The sequence below is a fragment of the Taudactylus pleione genome, unplaced genomic scaffold, assembly GCF_031769625.1.
Source record: "Taudactylus pleione unplaced genomic scaffold, aTauple2 ptg000054l, whole genome shotgun sequence".
Taxonomy (NCBI): domain Eukaryota; kingdom Metazoa; phylum Chordata; class Amphibia; order Anura; family Myobatrachidae; genus Taudactylus; species Taudactylus pleione.
The window spans coordinates 95,040-117,160 of NW_028284456.1; the positions used below are offsets into that span (position 1 = coordinate 95,040).

Consider the following 22,121-nt stretch of genomic DNA (forward strand, 5'->3'; position numbering starts at 1 on the left):
GTCTGTTCTCCCAGGTAAAGTGCCCGGAGATACTCGGTTACAGACCCAAGATCGCCCAGAGTCTGGAGTTACTCAATTTCTGCTCATACCATCTGGGAGGTGCAAGTAGAAAGGAGTCTGTAATTATTGCAAATCCCAACAAGCTTAGTGTGACTCTTTGGACAATAGTGCTGAATCAAGCATCTCAAACCTCCCTAACAGAATCTTGTTACATACTATCTTGTATTTATAAAGGTGCCACAAATTTCTACAGGGCAAAAATAAACTGGGTAAACTGACATGATAAATATACATAGTAACACATGGGAGCATAATAGTACATATCTATACAAACCCAGCATGCAAAATGCTACATTACAGTGTCAGCGGCTGTAACATTAATGTAGCGTTTCACATGCAGATACACCCGCAGTCGCACATTTTAATCAGCAGAAGCTGCTTGCGCTACATATTCGCATCGCTGTGCTAATAATTTGAAGGTAAAAAGTTGCACAAAAGAAATGTTTGGAGTTACTGAGCCACAGCATTGCGCAACTATAAGGGCTGTTTAACGTGCAAGGAGGCTAGATGTATGAGGACACATAAGTTTGGTCGTTTGTTAGATTGCATATGGTGTATGCACTATATCATTTGTCCGGAAGTTCACGCATCGTTTGCTGGTCATCTGATGTGTGTTCACCTTTAGAGAATTTAGTCAAATTTAGAAAGATTTTAGTTTAAGGTTGACACAAGGCTACAGCAACATGCCTAATCACAGGAACATTATTAGGCCTTGGCACGAGTTGATCAAAGCTTTGTTCAACAAAATCCAATCCCATATCCCTGTAAAACCTATTGCCAAGCCTAGTCTCTTTCAGACTATTATGAAGAGGCAGATGTTTAGGTCATATTTAAGTCTGCCTGTTCATTTAGCCGTTTTTGCAGGCCAATTTGGTTGTTTCAAATCCAACAAGCCCCATCTAGCTGCTTATGCTGCCAACAACAAACATCCGATTCAGCCTGATCATATGTTTATCTGTTAATATCAATGAATTATTTGCTTATGCAGTCACTAACCAGCTGCACTAATCTCATCCCATTGGATCAAGGTATTCAGACCAAGGGTGCGGGTTTCAGAGTGTCCCAAGATTTCAGCGAGTTTGCAGGTAAGTTTAATGCTACAATTCTTAGAAAGGCAAAACAACCCTGGCTTCGCCTTACTAAATACATTGTGCCTTTAAATCTTTACTCTCAGATATTCATTCCAAACAGCAAACTAAATGTGTGGGCAGCTTCAGGGGTCCTTGAGGACTGGAGTTGGGAAACAATGCTCTAAACATTCAACTGGAATTGTATACACGTCAGGTCCCTCTTCTCACTTGGTTACTTCTTAAGTGCTAACTTGTCCCCATCACATCTTCTCTCCCCTACATAGGGGACACCTCCCCATTGCTACAGCACTGATAAGGTATATTTAAAGAAACTACAGTCTGTACATTGTGAGAAATTTTAATCAATACGGGAAGGGGGGGGGGGGGGGGCAAGGACACTGCTACATGTATGATACCATCTGCAGTGGCCACACTAGAATTGGAGATGTGCTTGCACTTCCAGCGGCATATAGACATGAGATTTGCTGCAATACAATGTACACATTTTTCTGAATTAAAATACTCTTCATGCAAGTATACAGGCATTTCATAGCCACTTTAAACACATGTCCTTGCCTATGCATTATACACAACTTACAAAGTGTCTGATGATGCTTATTGCAACAAAATTTATTTAGCACAGTTTCAAAATGTTACATTTGGAACCATCCCTTCTAGAAATCCTGCATATTCCCCAGGACAGCAGTGGAGCCTGCACATTAGTGCAGCTGTAGAGCAGCTTTGCCAGGAGATGGTGAGTGTTATTTGCATTTTGCAAAAGTGCGAGAGGTTAGAAGTGAGTTTGGAGGTTATAGGCATAGTCTTTGCCCATGCATTCTAAATGTTCATTTTACAAAATAGGATATTACTTTATCCTATATATTGAAAACAGACCCACAATGATTAACTACACATCATTTTCTTAATAGAACTTTAAAATCATAAAAATTGTTTTTCTCTTCATAATGAAGTCAATGTGACTACACTGCCACAATAACAAAATTGGAAGATTGGCATACAAAGACTGCATACAGGCCTCTGGTTTCTTCCCTCCCCATTATTTCTAGACTTTTATGCTTAGGCTTGGGGGGGGAAAAAATATAGGTAGTAAGAATATAAACAAATGTAACACCTATGTATGTTTTCCCATTACCTCTAAATCTTAATTTGGGGGGCAGGTGTGGGCCATGGGAATTTTCTCTCAATGATTCAGTTATTGAAGATATTTATTTAATTCAATATCGTGACATATCCTTTCCTGTTACATTTGAACATTTTTCAATAAAACAATCTCCATAGAACGTACAAGGGTCATATTAGGAAAGAAAAAAAAAAAAATAACCAAACACAACACCACCATTAATTGACATTATTGGAATCCTTTCAATTTCCACTTAATACATAATCGTTGAAATTTTCATGCCAAAATAGACTGGTTTTAATGACTAGAAGTCAGAAGTGAATTTAGTCTAAAATATGTGCACACAATAAGACTAGATTATACGTATAACCGGTTTACATTTTCTGTGAATATATAAACTTGAAGAGCAACATTGCCATATGCAAAGTTATTTAAAATACAATGCAGTTTTAACTCTAGCAAACCACAAGAATCTCAATACTACTTAAGCTTTTTACTAGAGATGTCCTCAATTCCTCCGATGTTGCTAATATAGCCTTTAAAGCTCCTTAATTAGATTTAAATTAGTTTAATGCATGCTACAATAAGTTACAGCATCCACACTGCATTTTCACATCATAGATGACACTTAACGTGCAGAACACCTGGGTTCATAGAGGGCTGGTTGCTGCAAACAATATAAATATTGTGATTCTCCACCAGACATTTTTAATATTCGTAATAATCTACTCCCGCCAAATACCCACTTATGGTGGCTGAGAATATTCGGTATATCAATGCATGTATAAAAAAGCCCATATGAAAACCTGCATGACAAGCTTCTCAAAGTCAGCACTATAAATAAACATGCATATAGCACCAGCTTATTCAGTAGTGCTTTACTGTTGGATACTGGGAATTCATAAAATGTTCATACAGATGTGTAACGCGACTTGTAGCGCATTGAGGATAGATGTATGTGGACAACGCGTGAGCAACGCGAGACTCGGGACGTCTTTTCATTTACTTTCTCCCTTAAATGAGTATTATTCGCAAAGTGATGTGAATAGGATGCACAAACTGCTTATGTTGATTAAAATTATATCCGGCATGCTTATATTCTGTGGTTATATCTGCATGTGAAATGCTACGTTACAGTGTCAGCGGCTGTGACACCAATGTAGCATTCCGCATGCAGATAGTGTCGCAAACAGAATGTAGGCATGACACAATTTTAATCAGCCTAAACTGCTTGTGCATCCTATTCACATCGCTTTGCGAATAAGACTGATTTTAATGGGAAATAAGTCACAAAAAAACACTCTGCGTTAGTCTCATGCCACGGCATGGCGCGACTAGAATGGCTATTTAAGGCGCAAGGAGGCTAGTTGTATGTCGACATGAGGTATAAATAAATGATTGTAGTTAAGAGGGAAAAATGCTTTTTATAGGTGACTGAGGGAATCTACAATCAGTGTGCCTATGACATATTGCAAAATAAAATCAGTGTTAAGCAACATTAGAAAGAAAGCCTAGCATGTAATGTAAAAGGCAATGATTGATCAGGCAGTTTCATATGCCTTGATCACCTTCCTTGGCAGTTCCCTACCTAATCCTAGGAGAGGGTGGTGCTCCACTAGCGTCCAGCTGTTATCATCCACACAATGACTTTTGTAAACCAGTAGTTGGCAGAAGTCCCTGGCTGTCATGTCTGCTAGAATCTCCACCATTTTGCTTGTCCCATCTTCACTAAAGACTTTTACAACCTGTAACAAAGGACACACTTAATAACCTTAAGTTCCATCACAATGCATTAACAATAATGTTGCTTTTCCTTCTGTCTTACTCTGTCATCATGCAATGAATATATATCACTCTGAATGAAAGTTTAGAACCCTGTGAACTAGAGTAATGATATCACTTTGCTCTGCCGTAACTAAATCTATTGTTACTTTTCTCAACTTTTTACAAAATATATGAGGTTTAACAAGATAAAACACTGGTCAAAACCTCTTTTGCAGTTTAATTTTACATTAGAAGTGGGTTTTTTTATTTTTTTTTAAATCCAATACTTCAGTGATAGATGTTCATTAGATGAATGTGCTAATATACATACGGTTTCACTTTGAGAATATAATTTTGTTTAGAGAATTGTACCAAAAGATCAGGTGCAGCAATTTTAGAACATTGTTCCATGTAGTCAATCACAAGTTCTAGACACTTTCAGCTAGGAAACCTGAATAGGGTTAATATGCAGTATTTAAATATGCATTAGCATAGACCAACATCGTATCGATACTGCTGCATTTTATGCTGGTTCATTTTTGCCAAGCATTAGATTTTCCATTTAATACAAAATTATATAAGTGCATGATCCGCATGCATTATTGGCACACACTAAACCCAAGGTTATCACTACAGCATTGTATAGCACACCTATTATAGCACCCATACAGTAGTTACATATATGCACATTTATGAGCAAATTTCCCGTGTTATGATGTGGAACACATATGCATGCAGACACATTAAATGCATTCAAAATTAGGTTTGTAAAATATTTAAACATGTACACAAGGATGAATTCAGAGATGTTTTATAAATAAAATGATATCTAAATGCCATACATAGACAAAATACATACAAGTGCATAAACCATATATTGATGCACTCATTTACAGTCAAGAGTGAAACACAAACTAATGAAGGTATCATAATTATTAAATATGAAAAAGCTTACCTCTACTGCACGTAACAGGCAGCAGGCAGGAGAACAAGATGGCATTTTTAAGTCTATATTGCCTCTTGGAATACTTTTTATTTTCCTTTCTGCTTTCCAAGCCCCTCTTGCAGACTAAAATCTGCACACTCAGGGTAGTATACACGGTATCAACGGATTACTGTACTGTACCTGTCACGTAGCCAGTCTTACATGGCACTGTTCCTGGGGAAAGGCAGGCAACTCTTCCAGAGCTCCTCTTAAAGGGTTACTCAGTCAATCTTTTAGGTAGTGAATCAAACCACATTTTGCAGACCAATCGTAGTTCTCCTCTGACTGATGTAATCATTTCCCACACACTCTTGCAGACTTCCAATTTTTTTTTTTGAAGCATTTATATAAGAAAAATCCCACCCTAGAGAAAAATCTGTTTTATGACCACCCACATATGTTAATATTCAAGACCCCCAAGAAGATTAAAAAAAAAGTTCAAAGACAAAAAAATTAAATAAAAAAAAGGGAGAAGATTCTTTGCCAAAAGCATGCGTGTACTCTGAATCCTGATTGCTGTGCCAAACTGCTCACACAATAGCCCTGCCTGGAAGTAGCTGATGTCATCCACATGCAACTTGAGCATCTGAACTTCTGATCTGCTTGATAACTATTTCCCTTCCTATATAGAGTCACCGAAGATTTCAATACGGATTAGACTCTATACAAGGATGGTAAAAGCACTGCAGTTTTACCCTTTAGCCTTATTGTCGACCAGAGCAAGTATATTAATTTGCCTGCACTGTTGTAGAACCTGTATGTCTGCTATAAAACAACTATATAGACATGTGTTCTTGCATTTAACCATGTAGTGCCAGGATGATCATCATTTATGAAATGTTAAATTTATGGAAGTATAATTGACCATGTAACATGGCAACCGAAAAATAGGGTACATCACATATCCACTGTAGCAATTAACCTTTCAACTAGCTATCGTCTCCAGTACCCCGTGTCTTTCTCTATGGCTTCAGTGACTAGGGTATAGATTTCTTTTCATAATGACTGAAATCCTTTCACTACCTCATCTATGTAAAGCTCCCAACCTAGTCTTTCCTTAATGCTAATGAAATGCATACAACCCCATTGAAATCACACGCCACATTCATTTCACAAAGTGAAAGATAAAACCTTACTGGGGAGAGAAAAAAAAAAAAAAAAGTATTCAGACTGCAAATTACAATTCAAAAGCAAATATTTTTTCCAAGATATCTTATACAGCACAATGAATTTGAAGAAAGTTTTCAAAAATATTTGGTTTAGGCTTAAAATTGTGCATTTATTCAAGGAGTAAATCACACCCAAGAATCTTTTCATAAAAATGAAGAAAAAAAAAAAAAAAAAAAACCAAACCATACACACACATTAATGGAAAACCTAGCTGTAGCTGTGAGAATGCATATGCATTTAAAACCTTCACCACAAGTAGGAAAATAAATGCCTAAAATGGTACCCCCCCTACCATATTCCACGCAGCCGCTACACGATACCATTGTTACCAGTGTTCTGAAAGTTCTTAATGCCTCAGTAAAAACAATAATGCTCTATTGCACCTAATCTAACTATAAATTGGAGTAGGACAGAAGAAATAACCAAATCACTAGCCACAATCTCTTTAAGGCCCCGTGAGCAGTCCTTCTGTCCCCCACGGACTCTGGTTACATGGAACTTTATGAAAAGCTTATCCTACATGGTAGTGGGCTTTAGGAAACTGTGAAACCTGTTCGTGACCATGGATGTGATGCTCCATTTGAAACAAAGTGGGCGCAAATTAAGATTTTGTTTTTCCCGTACATATTTTGAGCTGTACAAATACGAAGGGAAGTCCGGATCTGTACTTGCCTAGTCGGCAACATCAGCACGTATTTGCTCATACCTTACAGCAGGTGCAAAATATTTTCTTTACTAGAGTTTGCCCGCAGCTTCGCTCGCGTGGACGTCTGTACAATTAGTTCCACTGAGTAATAACAAAGACAGTAGTGGCATCTACTAATACTGTGATGTATGTTTTATATTGTAAACATTGATCACAAAATGTCTGTTAATACCTGAAAGAAAAACTACAAATATTGTTTTCAAAGATGCATGGGGCTACCAACTTGTGGGGAAGCCACGTAAAGCAGCCCATGGGAGAAGCAGCTAGTCGTGAGACCTACACCTGCAGCCCTGTGCTGTGCCTGCACTTGAATTGAAAAAGGAAAAATTGTTGGGGATAAGGGGTATAACATGGTACAAGGACAGTCTCGCATGCACCAGATTCCGTTAAATCTGTGCCTCAATTATATTCTTCTGTAGAGCAGTGACTAAGTCGGGTTCTATGGCATAACTTGGGTGGAGTCTAGTTCCGTAGTAGCATGACCAGAGCACCAACTTTCAGTGCAATGATGTGCACTGGAAATCTAGCTGCGCTATCTTGTAGATCCTAAATCCGTTGCTACTTAACCTATAGTAACACAAAGGATGCAAGTAACAGGAGCATTGACTATGATACAGATGTGTCCACATACACCTTCCCTAAAATCGAGCCTTGTCACCAAATTTGCCATGCCTTTGAATCTGTGTATTATCCACGCCTTGTGATTGTTCTTAAAATTTTCTACTTTAATGTTATAATTTATATGAATAGTTTTGCAGATAGAGATTATATATATATATATATATATATATATATATATATAAATAAAAGTATATATGAAGAGGATTATTGTGATCCCATATGGGTGTGTCACCCCAGCAATTTATTATTGAAGACAAGAGTGTGGACCTATTTGGACATATATATATATACTGCAATTTTTTGCACCCACACAGCACGTTGTGCGCTTTATATCAGTTTTGCTATTTGCAAATTTACTTTTAACAAATTACCATTGTTAATATTTTTATTGATAAACTGACATCACATTGGGGAGTGCTGTGTTTCAACATATTGTTTGTTTTTATTCTGAAAGATTAATTACCAGAATAACTGGTCATTTTCAATTGTGAAGGGACTTTTGACTCTCTATGGCGCTACAATCTCATAGATAGATAGATCTATCTATCTATCTATCCAATGAGTTCTGAAGCATTTGACTGAATATGAGCATATAATATTGCTCGAAACACTTCAGAATTCATTCTGCTGCTTTTGTCAGGAGTCACATCATCAATAAATACAAGGGAACCAGTTCCATTGGCAGCCATACATACCCACGCTATGACACTACCACCACCATGCTTCACTGATGAGGTGGTATGTTTTGGATCATGAGCAGTTCCTTTCCTTCTCCATACTCTTCTCTTCCCATCACTCTGGTACAAGTTGATCTTTGCCAAACAACATCTAAAAAGCCATTACAGTTCTGGAACAACATCCTATGGACAGATGAGACAAACTCTAATCTGGTCTTCCTGTTTTTGAGGCTCCCCAATGGATTACATCTTGTGGTGAACCCTCTATATTCACTCTTGTGAAGTCTTCTCTTGATTGTTGACTTTGACTCATTTACACCTACTTCCTGGAGAGTCTTCTTTATTTGGCCAACTGTTGTGAAGGGGTTTTTCTTCACCAGGGAAATAATTCTTCTGTCATCCACCACAGTTGTTTTCCGTGGTCTTCCGGGTCTTTTGGTGTTGCTGAGCTCTCTGGTGCGTTCTTTTTTAAGAATGTTCCAAACAGTTGATTTGGCCACACGTAATGTTTTTGATATTTCTCTCATGGGTTTGTTTTGATTTTTCAGCCTAATGATGGCTTGCTTCACTGATAGTGACAGCTCTTTGGATCTCATATTGAGTGTCGACAGCAACTGATTCCAAATGCAAATGTCACACCTAGAATCTACACCAGAACTTTTACATGCTTAATTGATAATGAAATAATGAGGGAATAGCTAACACCTGTCCATGAAATAGCTTTTGAATTGATAGTCCCATTACTTTTGGCCCCTTAAAAAGTGGGAGGCACATATAGAAACCGTTGTAATTCCTACACCGTTCACCTGATTTGGATGTAATTACCCGCAAATTAAATCTGAAAGTCTACACACATATATACATACACACACATACATACACCACAAATATACACACACTCGTATATACACACACATGCACATTTACATAGACCGAAGTAAAAGCCAACAGAGGTTTATTTGCTAACCACAGGAAGATATACAGGTCAGTGCAGTGTTCACAGGCAAGATGTTTCATACAGCAACAATTCTTTTAGTGTACCCTCAGGTCCAGGATCCCTAACACTAGTCACTCCCGGACCTATAACCTGGGTGACTAATTCACCGTCCGGATCATTGTGGATTTGACTGACAACTTTAAAGACAGATAACAGGTGCTGCCAATTAGCCTTGCTTGTGGTTGGCAAGTGATCCCAGGAAAACCTGGACTGGATCTCATTACCATGCTGTTTATTGCGCTCTCTGCACAAACCTGCTGCTACACATTAACTTCATATGAAAGCATGCTGTCCCTGTTGCACTTCTTCCCCCTTCACTTCAACCACCCTGAAGCTAAAACTTTCTGACGAGCTCTCTGCCTCGCCCTCCTCTATTTGAGTCATCTGACCGGGAACACATTCATCTACCACTATCCAGAGCTCGCCTTGCACCTACTCTTCATCCCCTAGGTTCACCATATGGTTGCTTGGAGGTTCAGTACCCGCAAACTTTCTGGAGAGGGCATCAGCATTCAGGTGCCGTTTCCCTGGTCAATGCTGTATCTCAAATTTGAATGGCTGTAAAGCCAGAAACCAGCGGGTCACCTGGGCATTCACCTCCTCCTTTGTGAGCATCCACCGTAAGGGAGCATGATGTGTGACTAACCGGATTGCTCGCCCCAACAGATATTTAAGTGACTACTGCCCATTTATTCACCAAGTATTCCTGTTCCACAGTTGACTACTTGCGTTCTCTGGGCAGCAATTGCCGGCTAAGGTAGAGTATAGGTTTCTCCTCCCCAACTACTTCCTGGGAAAGGACTGCTCCTAATCCTGTCCCAGAGGCATCAGTCTGCAACACAAACTGCTTCTTAAAGTCAGGAGCTTGTAAAACAGGCTCTACACACAAGGCTCTTCTTAAATCTTGCCAAGCAGTCCCTGCTGGCCTACACCATATTATCTGGTCTGGGCATTGTTTCTTAAGGCATTTAGTCAGTGGAGCCACCCTAGTGGCAAAATCTCAAATCTGCGGTAGTAACTGACCAGACCAAGGAGTTATTTACATTTGGGTTTAGGCCAGATAAGGACTTCTTCCACTTTACTGGGCTGAGGTTTAACCTGCCCTCTGCCTACGACATATCCCAATTATTTCGCCTCCAACATTCCAATGGCACATTTCTCAGGGTTAGCAGTAAACCCATGTGCCCTTAAAGACCAACACTGCTTCTACCCTTGGAAGGTAAAGATGACAATGTCCTCTAAATATGCAGCTGCATATTCCCTGTGGGGATGAAGCAACTTATGCATACTGTAGCCCTCTGGAAAGTTGCTGGGGCTCCATGCAAACCAAAAGGCAGCATTTTTTACTGGAACAAGCACTCTGGGGTAGAGAAGGCTGTTTATGCTTTAGAGGCTTCAGTAAAAGGAAAAAAATCAGCTAAAACCCTTTTGTCAAAGGTGGTGAGATACTGGCTTTTTGCTAGATTCTCCACCTGCTCGTCAACCCGGGGCATAGGGTAGAAATCAAGCAGAGAAACATTTACCTTGCGAAAGTCACTGTAGAATCTTAAAGCCCCCGAAGGCTTAGGCACTAAGACAATGGGGTTTTTCCATTCACTGTTTGACTCCTCTATGACCACTAAGTTCAGCATCTCCTCCACCTTTTTTGTTTTACTGTTGCCCGTTTTGCCTCATGTATGCGATAGGGTCTCTGCTTTATCACCACCCCAGGAGGAGTAACAATATCATGCTGTATGATTTGGGTCTTTCCCAGAATAGCAGAGAATACATCTTGGTTTTGTGCCATTAAGCTCACCCCTTCCTGTTTTTGGCTAAGACTTAGGGAGACCTCAATGGGTACCTGACAGTCTTTGCCACTAAAAAGAGGGCTGACTGGCACTTTCTTTCCAAGGTTTTATTAGGTTTACATGGTAAATTTGTGCCTCCTTTCTTTGACCCTCCTGTCGTACCCTGTAGTTTACAGGTCCCACCACCTCTATGATCTCATAACGGCCTCCATTGAGCAAACAATTTACATTCAGTAGTAGGCACAAGCACGAGTACAGTGTCTCACGGTTTGAAAGACCGGTCGACTGTGACATCGTAATTGCGTTTGACGCTGTTGAACTGTGTCCATGGGGCTGGCTGTACTGTGTTGTGCAGTCAGTTGTCCATAGGGGCTGTGTCCACTCCAAAGTCCTGTGCAGTGTCCCAGTCCTAAAGGGGTGCTGTAGTGTTGTCCAGGGGGTGCTCTGTCTGTCAGGGGTGCTCCCCCCAAGTGCTAAAAAAATATTAAATATTTTTTCTGTGTTTGTGAATTGTGTGCACTGTGGCTGCATGTGCATCAACAAAGGAGCAGCGCCAAGCGTGCACCTGTGTCCCATAAGTAAAGAGCCGGCTGGCTCATTTCTTAAAGGGTGGTGTAACCCACAAAGTGCACTACTCTCCAGCAAAAACTAAAAAAATATTTTCTGCGTTTGTGTGCGCCTTAGCCGCACGTATATATCAATATAACATAAATGGAGGACCAAACTTTCTCCGCTAAAAATAAAATAGGGAAAGATCAAGAACCACTTCCTCCTAGTGCTGTTGCTGCTGCTGGGAGTTGTTCATCATCCCATAGAGGAAGTAGGAACACCACTACTTTTACTAAACAATTGACCCTCCAACAGTCCCTAGCGAGGAGGATGAAGTACGACAGCAGTCATCCTGAAGCAAAACGTATAACTGAGGCCTTGACTGCTATGTTGGTGTTAGACGTGCGTCCGGTATCCGCCACTAGTGCAGTGGGATTTAGACAATTGATGGAGGTAGTGTGTCCCCGGTTCGAAATCCCGTCTAGATTCCACCTGCATCCTCAAAGCAGCAGCGACAAGCGTGCGTCTGTCTGTTAAAGGGTGGTGTAACCCTCAAAGTGCGCTCCACAAACAAATAAAAATTATTTTTTTCTGTCTTTGTTAATTGTGTGCACTGTAGCTGCACGTGCATCAACAAAGGAGCAGTGCCAAGCGTGCGCCTGTGTCCCATAAGTCTGTTAAAGGGTGGTGACACCCCCAAAGTGCTCCAAAAAATAAAAAACATTTTTTTTCTGTGTTTGTGACTTGTGTACGATGTAGCCGCACGTGCATCAACAGTAGCTGCGCCAAGCGTGCGCCTGTGTCATAAGTCAAGGGCCGGTTTGGACATCTGGTCCGGACTGAAGGACGTGCCAACAATTTCTGACAAGTCTACTGTCACTGCATATGATACTGTCCTCAAAGCAGCAGCGACAAGCATGCGTCTGTCTGTTAAAGGATTACATCGGTGACAGCATCCAAGTAGGCATGTCAGACAGTCTGTACCTGTACTGGCAGGAAAAAGAGGCAATTTGGAGGTCCCTGTACAAACTGGCTCTATTTTACCTGAGTTGCCCCCCCTCCAGTGTGTACTCCGAAAGAGTGTTTAGTGCAGCCGGGAACCTTGTCAGCGAAAGGCGTAGGAGGTTGCTTCCACAAAATGTGGAGAAGATGATGTTCATAAAATGAATTATCAACTCTTCCAGGGAGACCAGCCTCCAGAACGTACAGAGGGACCTGTGGTTGTCGATTCCAGGGGAGAAGAATTAATACTCTGAGGATGAGGATGTACACACTGAAGAGGGTGAGGAATCGGTGGATGAGGAGGATGAGGATGACATCTTGCCTCCGTAGAGCCAGTTTGTGCAGGGACAGATTAATTGCCAGCTTGTTTTGTGGGGGCCCAAACGAACCAATCATTTCAGCCACAGTCGTGTGGCAGACCCTGGCGCTGAAATGTTTGGTTTGTTAAAGTGTGCATGTCCTGTTCATACAACATAAGGGTGGGTGGGAGGGCCCAAGGACAATTCCATCTTGCACCTCTTTTTTTTTCTTTGAATTATGTACTGTTTGGGGCCTAGTTTTTCAAACTGCCATCCTGTCTGCCACTGCAGTGTCACTCCTAGATGGACCACGTGTTTGTGCCGCCCACTCGTATCTCTTAGCATAGTCAACCAGCTACCTCGGTGCAACCTTTTGGACATAAAAACACTATTGTGAGGTGTTCAGAATAGACTGGAAATGAGTGGAAATTAAGGTTATTGAGGTTAATAATAGCATAGGAGCAGAAAAACACATAAATTCTGTGATTTTAGCTGTTTTTAAGCTTTTTAAAAAAAAAAAATACAGATCCAAAACACAAAACCCAAAACACGGAAGGGTGGTTTTGGCAAAACCAATCCAGATCCAAAACACGAAGAAAGATCCAGATCCAAAACACGAAAAGTGGCCGCTGCACACCCCTAAATATTATATAATATATATATTATATAAATATATATATATATATATATATATATATATATATATATATATATACACACACACATACACACACATACATACATATTGGGACATTGGCAGAATTTTCATATTTTGGCCTCTATTCACCACCACAATGGCTTTGATATGAAACAAACAAGATGTGCTTTAACTGCAGACTTTCAGATTTAATTTGAGGGTGATTACATCCAAATCAGGTGAACGGTGTAGAAATTACAATGGTTTCTATATGTGCCTCCCACTTTTTTAAGGGGCCAAAAGTAATGGGACAAACTAAACAATCCTAAATCTACCTTTCACTTTTTAATACTTTGTTGCAAATGCTTTGCAGCCAATTACAGCCTGAAGTCTGGAACGCATAGACATCACCAGACGCTGGGTTTCACCCCTGGTGATGCTGTGCCAGGCCTCTACTGCAAATGTCTTCAGTTCCTGCTTGTTCTTGGGGCATTTTCCCTTCAGTTTTGTCTTCATCAAGTGAAATGCATGCTCAATCAGATTCAGGTCAGGGGATTGACTTGGCCATTGCATAACATTCCACTTTTTAGCCTTAAAGAACTCTTTGGTTGCTTTTGCAGTATGCTTCGGGTCATTGTCCATCTGCACTGTGAAGCGCCATCCAATGAGTTCTGAAGCATTTGACTGAATATGAGCATATAATATTGCCCGAAACACTTCAGAATTCATTCTGCTGCTTTTGTCAGCAGTCACATCATCAATAAATACAAGGGAACCAGTTCCATTGGCAGCCATACATGCCCACGCCATGACACTACCACCACCATGCTTCACTGATGAGGTGGTACGTTTTGGATGAGCAGTTCCTTTCCTTCTTCATACTCTTCTCTTCCCATCATTCTGGTACAAGTTGATCTTTGTCTTATCTGTCCATAGGATGTTGTTCCAGAACTGTAATGGCTTTTTTAGATGTTGTTTGGCAAACTCTAATCTGGTCTTCCTGTTTTTGAGGCTCACCAATGGTTTACATCTTGTGGTGAACCCTCTATATTCACTCTTGTGAAGTCTTCTCTTGAATGTTGACTTTTAACACATACACCTACCTCCTGGAGAGTGTTCTTGATTTGGCCAACTGTTGTGAAGGGTTTTTTTTTCACCAGGGAAATAATTCTTCTGTCATCCACCACAGTTGTTTTCCGAGGCCTTCCCGGTCTTTTGGTGTTGCTGAGCTCTCCGATGCATTCTTTCTTTTTAAGAGTGTTCCAAACAGTTGATTTGGCCACACCTAATGTTTTTGCCATCTCTCTGATGGGTCTGTTTTGATTTTTCAGCCTAATGATGGCTTGCTTCACTGATAGTCACTCCAACCCCGCTGAGTATGGCCTTTTTCAGGAGAGCATAGGAGTTTGCCGTTGTTAGAGTCAAATCGACATATGCTCTCTGAGGTTCCCCTGCGATACAGGGAGCAAGTCTGGCAGCCCACTCATCGTCGGGCCATTTTAAACGTGTAGCAATATGCTTAAAGGTGCACATAAAAGCTTCAACGTCATCAGATGGGGTAAGCTTCTGTAACACCTCTTGCTCACCCAGTCATCATTTGTTAATTCCGCATGTAATAACGGAATTTTAGTCTGTTGACCATGAATCAAAGTTTGCTGCCCTTGCTGCTAGTTCATCGTTTCAAAAGTCCATATTACACTGCTTATCCACTTTGTGGATAAATCTAGCCGGCTTAATTAACGCTATTGCAAGCAGGATTCCCAGCAATCTATATCAGCTGGCTTCCTTTAAAATTTAAATACATTCCCTGGGCTCCCAGCCCCATACACAGGAATTAAGCAGTTTTATTTTGTGCACAATTTGCATATACACGGACAGATCATCACTGAACAACTGCCGTTTTATGGCTGGCCTGCCACACTCACCTACCCAGCTACTAGTAATACGAATCTGACTTGCCAAGCCGCTGCGCAGTGGGTTGCGTCCTGCAATGCTTCTCACTGCCACTGTGGGTTGGTCCTGTCACTGTATCTGGGCTCTCGCTGCATAGCGGTATCAAGCAAGGTCCTTGTTCGGGTGCCAAATGTGACAAGAATCACAGACCGGAATAAAATCCAACAGAAGTTTATTTTCTCACCACAGGCAGATATACAGGTCAGTGCCGTGTTCACATGCAACATGTTACAGCAAGTACACAATCTTCCATACAGCAACACCGTTCCTTTAGTGGACCCTCAGGTCCAGGATCCCTAACACTAGTCACCCAAAGGGCCTATAACCTGGGTGACTAATTCACAGTCAGGATCATTGTGGATCCTGCGGCAGGCAGGGCCTGAAAAGGGGGCATAGCCAATGAAAAGGGGGCATGTCTGTAAGACGCATCCCCTTTTCGTCACTCTTGGGGGCATGCCCGGAACTTACGGACACGCCGAGCAGTCCCCAAGCACTGCAGACAGGGAGAATAGATGCCGGGTTCATGCGCCCGGCGTCTATTCTCCGGCGGTGACCGGGTCACCGCACATTTCTCCACCCACGGGACACTGCAACCCGCGTGTGAAGATGGCACCCGCAGGCTGTGAAGGCAGGGCGCTTTTTGCCCTCCTTCTGGAGAGCAGGGTGCTTTTTGCTTGTGGCTGACAAGTGATCCCAGGAAAACCTGGACTGGATCTCATTACCAAGCTGTTTATTGTGCCATCTCTGCACAAACCTGTTGCTCCTCATGTGAAAGCATGCTGTCCCGGTCACACACAAAAAAAATAAATAAAATAATCTATATATATTATCTTTTATTTATATGGTGCCACAAGTGTTCCGCAGTGCCTTACATAGAACTAATAAGTGAACAAGAAACAAGTAACTTACCGTACATTACAATGCAGGACAAAGACACGATTTATATACATTGCTACACTCATAATAAGCAGCAGGGAGATGGCAGTTATGTGTTAGGTGCCCTTATGGGGAGTTAAAGAGTCGAAGAAAATGTACAGAGAAGCACATGAGGGAAGCGGTCCCTGCTCGTGAGAGATTACATTCTAAAGAATTCATATTCATATGAATACATATATAAAATAGATTGCTTTCAGGGGGTGCAATATATGTACGAGGGGTGATTAGGCCACAATGTTTTCAAGGTACAATGAAATGTTATAAACAGTTATTTTCATATAAAAGTTAACTTTTTAGAATTACATAAGTTTTAAAGTTAATAAGTTTTTCTTTTACAGACATTTGAAATAGACAAAATGACTGATCTCTATAAAAAAATGGCCGTAATTGCTCATCGTGCGGTCATCCGCTACCTTGTCATAGAGGGTTTAACACCCAGAGAGATCTATGAGGACATGGTTATGACACTAGCAGAGGCTGCTCCTTCTTACAACATGGTTAAGAATTGGGCAGCAGAATTCAAATGAGAAAGTGAGAGCCTTGAAGATGACCCCTGTCCCGGGAGGCTAGACACCATTACCACACACAAGAAACCATTGACAAAATCCATGACATGATATTGAAAGCTCGACGAACAGAGCATTACATTGCCAAATATCTGCATCTCCCAAGAATGTGTTAATGCTATTATTCACAATGAACTCCGAATGACAAAGTTCTCAGCTCGATGGGTCCCAAAACTTTAGTGTTGAACGACTCACCATGGCAAAGACCAATTGGGCACTGTTTGATGCAGATCACGTGAGGTTTCTTCAGCAATCTGTAACTATGAGACTTGGGTGCATCACTTCCAACCTGAGACTAAAGATCAATCAAAACAGTGAAAGCATCACTCCAAAGGCGGCGAAGTCAATGCTGTCTGCTGGAAAGGTGAAAGCCTCCATATTTTGGGATGCAGAAGGATTACTGCTGGTAGACTACCTTGAAAAGGGTAAAACCATCACCGGGACATACTACGCTGATCTTTTATAGCAGCTACAAAAAAAAAAAAAAACCCCAAGAATAATCCACGTGGGAAATTGACAAGAGGGGTGCTCGCCCACCAAGGCAATGCTCCAACTCACATGTCACTGGTGGCTATGACTGCCATCCAGAATTGTGGATTCCAATTGCTTTAACACCAGCCTTATTCAACTGATTTGGTACCTTATGACTTCTAGCTCTTCCCCAAACTGAAGAAAGAGCTCTGTGGTCACCATTTTGCCACAGATGACTGTCATTGAAGCAGTTAATCAATTTGAGGGTAAAAGATGCCGACTTCTAGAATACAGGGATATGAATGCTCCATGAGCGCTGGTTTGTGTGTACATCTACAAGGGGATTATGTTAAATAATAGTTAAATTGCCTACAAATAAATCCTTGTTCCTTAGGCCATGAACATTTCAATCACCCCTTGTATATCTTATATATAAAACTCCTTGGTCTGTTTGTCTGTGCAGTTATGCATTCGGATACCCCTGCACCGATCAAGGGGATGAAGTCCAGATAAGAGGATTGAATGCGTTGGGACTGGGATTGTCTTCATACCCTTGACTTCCCCAGTGGACAGATAAGCTTTATATTTTTTATATCTTGGACATATGTTACTTGCCTTATGTTTTATGCTTGCCTGAATTAAAAACTTAAGAAACCTGCCTTGATGGATTCTTTTATGGGACTAGATTGGTCCCTAATTAATCAGTTTTTATTATGATAGATGCGGTTTTAAGCAGCACAGTTTAACCTTATTATTACATATATCCATATTTACTGGTCATTTGACTGAAGATACTCGACATATGATAAGTAATTAAATCTAATCATCAATCTCTATATATTTTGCACAGGGTGATTGTAGTCACCTATTACAGCTTTGCACACTAGTAGGTATTCGATTATATATCTATATACACACACATTTATTATTCATCTAATAATTTTGGACTTGAGAAGCCTGTACAAATTAAGATTAAAAAAAAAAATTCATAAACAGTCCCTAAAAGTAGGTTTATCCCCCCCAAAATTATATTTATATACATGGTAATTTTTGGCTTGAGAAGGCTGCACACGCCGAGTGTCAAGCGTCTAGTTTTTCCTTTATTGCTCCTCTCCCTGATGTCACATTGAGATAATACATACCTCACTTTCTTTTTAGGTTACTGAGGAGTCTTTTCACGGCTTCATGAATAGAGTGAAAATGTGTGCCAGTGGAGAAGTTGCCCATGGCAACCAGCTTTGAGATTTCATATATAAATTACATTCTGAAAATAATAGCTAGGAGCTGATTTGTTGCCATGGGCAACTCCTCCACTGGCACACTTCTCCACTATTTTCACTGTTTGATGAATAGACCTATAAATTATACAATATTGAAAATGAAATCCAAATTAATCTCGTAGTTTTTGCGTGATCCCGGACCGGACAAACAATTTCAGGGAAAAAATAAATATATATATATATATATATATATATATATATATATATAGATATATAGATAGATAGATAGATATAGTCTCCATAGTTCATACAGTCCCAAGGAGTCAATTTCGCCAAAAAAATTCTATGTACATACACAACCATTACAAGTAGATGGAAAAAAAGAACTCTGTTTGGTGAACACTATTATGGTTGAATAAATGACGTAGTTAAAACACGTTTAATACAAAATTATTTAAGCTAGTAGCCCCTTAACACCAAGCAGGCATATTAGACATACTAAGACGACATATCAAACATCACATTTAAATTCAAGATTCTCATCCCCTGTGGGATCCTAGTAAGTATCTGTATAAGAATTATATATCAGGTAAAACAACATAGGGGTCACATCCCCTCTTTTATCAGCGTACAATTGATACAAACATGTGTCTGAGAAATTCTTGTTTGTATGTCAGATAAGGAGTGTAAATACAGTCTCACCCTATACATATAAGTTTTCCGGTGAAATATTACAATAATTCTGAATTTTGTTTAGCATTCATAGCTGTATTTGGATTCATCAGTCTGTACATCTGTATAAACTTTCTGTATGGTTGCTCCTATAGAAGAAATATTAGGAAGGTCAGGGTAGAGATACTGCTGTTCCTAATTCTGCTGTTCCTCACTTAGCCCCTGGCCATCTGTGAGGAGAGAGATTCATTGAAGAGCAGGTTGCCCTTAGAAACAACAGCATGATACAGATGTTCCTCAAATTTTTATAACTTCCCCTTCTATCTCTCTATTGACCAGAGATTATCTCAAATAGAGTAATACTCAGAGGTTAGATGCCATTGGTAAGACCCTTGAAAGCAGATATGAAAATTTGAGGAACGTCCGTGTCATTCTGTTTCGAAGGGCAACCTGCTCTTCAATAATCCCAAGTTTGCGTTAGTCTCCATAACCGCAATGTCGAGGCCGGATGATTGGCTGAGACCAGATCTTAAGTTAATATCAGGCGATACCATCTTGTGTTGCCCCTGACGCCATCTTGCATCGTCTGCACGAAACCATAGAGTACGATGCTTAATTATATTATTAGCGTCGTGCGACTGCTTTAGTCCCGTATATTGTTAAAAGTCCTACCATAACCTATACGCACATTAAATCATACAAATAAAATATGCAAGATGCACAGCTGCGCTGTTTATCAAAGCATAAAATACTTAGACTCACCAGGCATACTAGCGACTTTACGCAATAGTCTCACAAATACAATAACTTATAAAAAGATTCCTCCGCATCAAAAGCTTAATATCAGAGGTTTTAATAGCGAATACTTATGTTGTGAAATGTAATGTATACAATATTTAAGTTACATAAGCTAGTAGACATATCATATTAAAAAAACAATTCAATTTTCAGTGCTCTGTTGCAGGGATATATACTAAGTGGAGGATATACAAGTGTGATGCACCAAAAGTTAACCTCCTTTGAATAGGTGTAGTTAAATCCCTGAAAACCCATATAAAGTACAATGACAGTTTAAAATTGTGGCAGCACGAGGGAAACATGTGGCTGAGTGGCGCAAAACAGCAAGGGAGCGCGTACGCAACGCAGAACAGTGTCATGTGCGTGCCTCATGGGAGCGCGCACGCAACGCAAGGTAGCGCTTCCAATAGCAAAGGGAAGAGCGCATGCGCACCACCACCCCCTTATGCGGTGGGCGGTGATGGTACAGCAGATAACAAAATATATAAAAATGTAACAAGTAATTTGTACCCTGTCCTGAGTAATAAGGAAAATGTGTATGTACATGATGAATCTGAAGTGTCAGCCGTTTCACATGCAAGTAATCTGTTAGAGACAGCACTGATACAGGAAAGGGAAGTGACCTCACCAAGTGTAGCAGCAGAAGTGATCCCACCTGCCGTAAGGGCCGTGGAGATCGGTGAGAACAGTGCAGTACGTAGCAGTAGCAGATGCTACTTGGGGGGTTCAAAGGCCAAAGTTCCCATAGTTAACTAACAATAGCAAAGTGATAGGCGCCCATCCTGTTCGGACAATAACTGTTCCAAATGGGAATCCGAACGGAGATTGTGTAGTTCCCACGAGGGAAGTAACTATGTCCATGGACAAGGGCAGAGTTACGTCCCATAATGTCAGATTTCCCTGATCCTAGGAAAGAATTAACTAAGTGTCAGAAGTTTGTTAAGGATTTGGGTAATGCCCACGAGCCAACTAACAAAGATTGGTGAGTGGTATTAAGGGCATGACTTCCCTCTAATACCGATGTGAAAAAGTTTATCACATCTTGTGTATTGGATGGAGATGTACCCTTAACTGACTAGGATAATCAGCAGAACATTACATGTATAGTCACACAATTGGTCGTATATTTTCCAGTGGTAGTGAACTGGAGTAAGATCTTCACTATCAGACAGAAGGATAGTGAGTCTGCAGCAGAATATTTCACCGAGCACTGCAGGCATTCACTCAGTACACTGGGATAGAGGACATAAAGGATAACACACACCACAGGAAAGTAGCTGTCATGGTACTTATGGATGGTCTTAAAGATAGTCTGAAGACCAGGGTTCAAACCGCTCAGCCTAACTGGAGAGAGATTACGGTAGACGCTCTCAGGGAATCAGCTATAGAACATGATAAAAACATTCTCAGGAAAAGAGAAACCCAAAATGAAAAACTAATGGCAGTGAGAATTCAAGCTTTAGATGGAATGTACACCCAGCCACGACATGCATAACACACCCAGCAACAAAGCGCATATCAACATACCATGCCACAACACCCATACCATACACAGCCGCAAACTCTTCATGCACACCAATTTACACAGCAATAACCTTTTAACACATCCGAATCACGGACAGGTTTTAAATGTAACAGGGACATTTAAGAAAGTTTTGTAAAGCAAAATGGGGGCCACCTAAACTGGGAGCACCTAGGAAACTTCCAGCAATCACCTGCGACACTGTGGCAGTAAATGCTCTGTTAGAGAGTGAGAGTCAGCGCTAGGGGTTAGGTCATACCTGTAGTCTACAGCCAGTCAAGTTAACAGAGTACTAGGGAAGAACCTACAATGACAGTAGATATAGCTGGTACTAAACACTTTTCTTGTAGACACAGGGGTGACCAGATCAGTGTTAAATTCTCCAACTAATTTACAGGTGACCAACAAGACAGTACCAGCAATGGGAGTAACGGGTAAAGTGCAGCATTATCCTTTAACCAAATATGCAGAGGTTACTATTGGTCCACTGCATACCAAGCATTCTTTTCTCCTGGCAA

At 40.7% G+C, this 22,121-nt stretch overlaps 1 protein-coding gene across 6 annotated transcripts in view; it reads right to left on the bottom strand.

The window, feature by feature from the left end:
* The window catches only part of GRB10 (growth factor receptor bound protein 10), a 283,037-nt gene that overhangs the window by 55,460 nt on the left and 205,456 nt on the right, over positions 1 to 22,121 (bottom strand). For all 6 annotated transcript variants that reach the window (XM_088464156.1, XM_088464147.1, XM_088464146.1 and 3 more), the window contains one exon: positions 3,860 to 4,016. In XM_088464156.1, the coding sequence (XP_088320282.1) occupies positions 3,860 to 4,016 (157 nt within the window). The remainder of the gene's footprint in view (positions 1 to 3,859; positions 4,017 to 22,121) is intronic.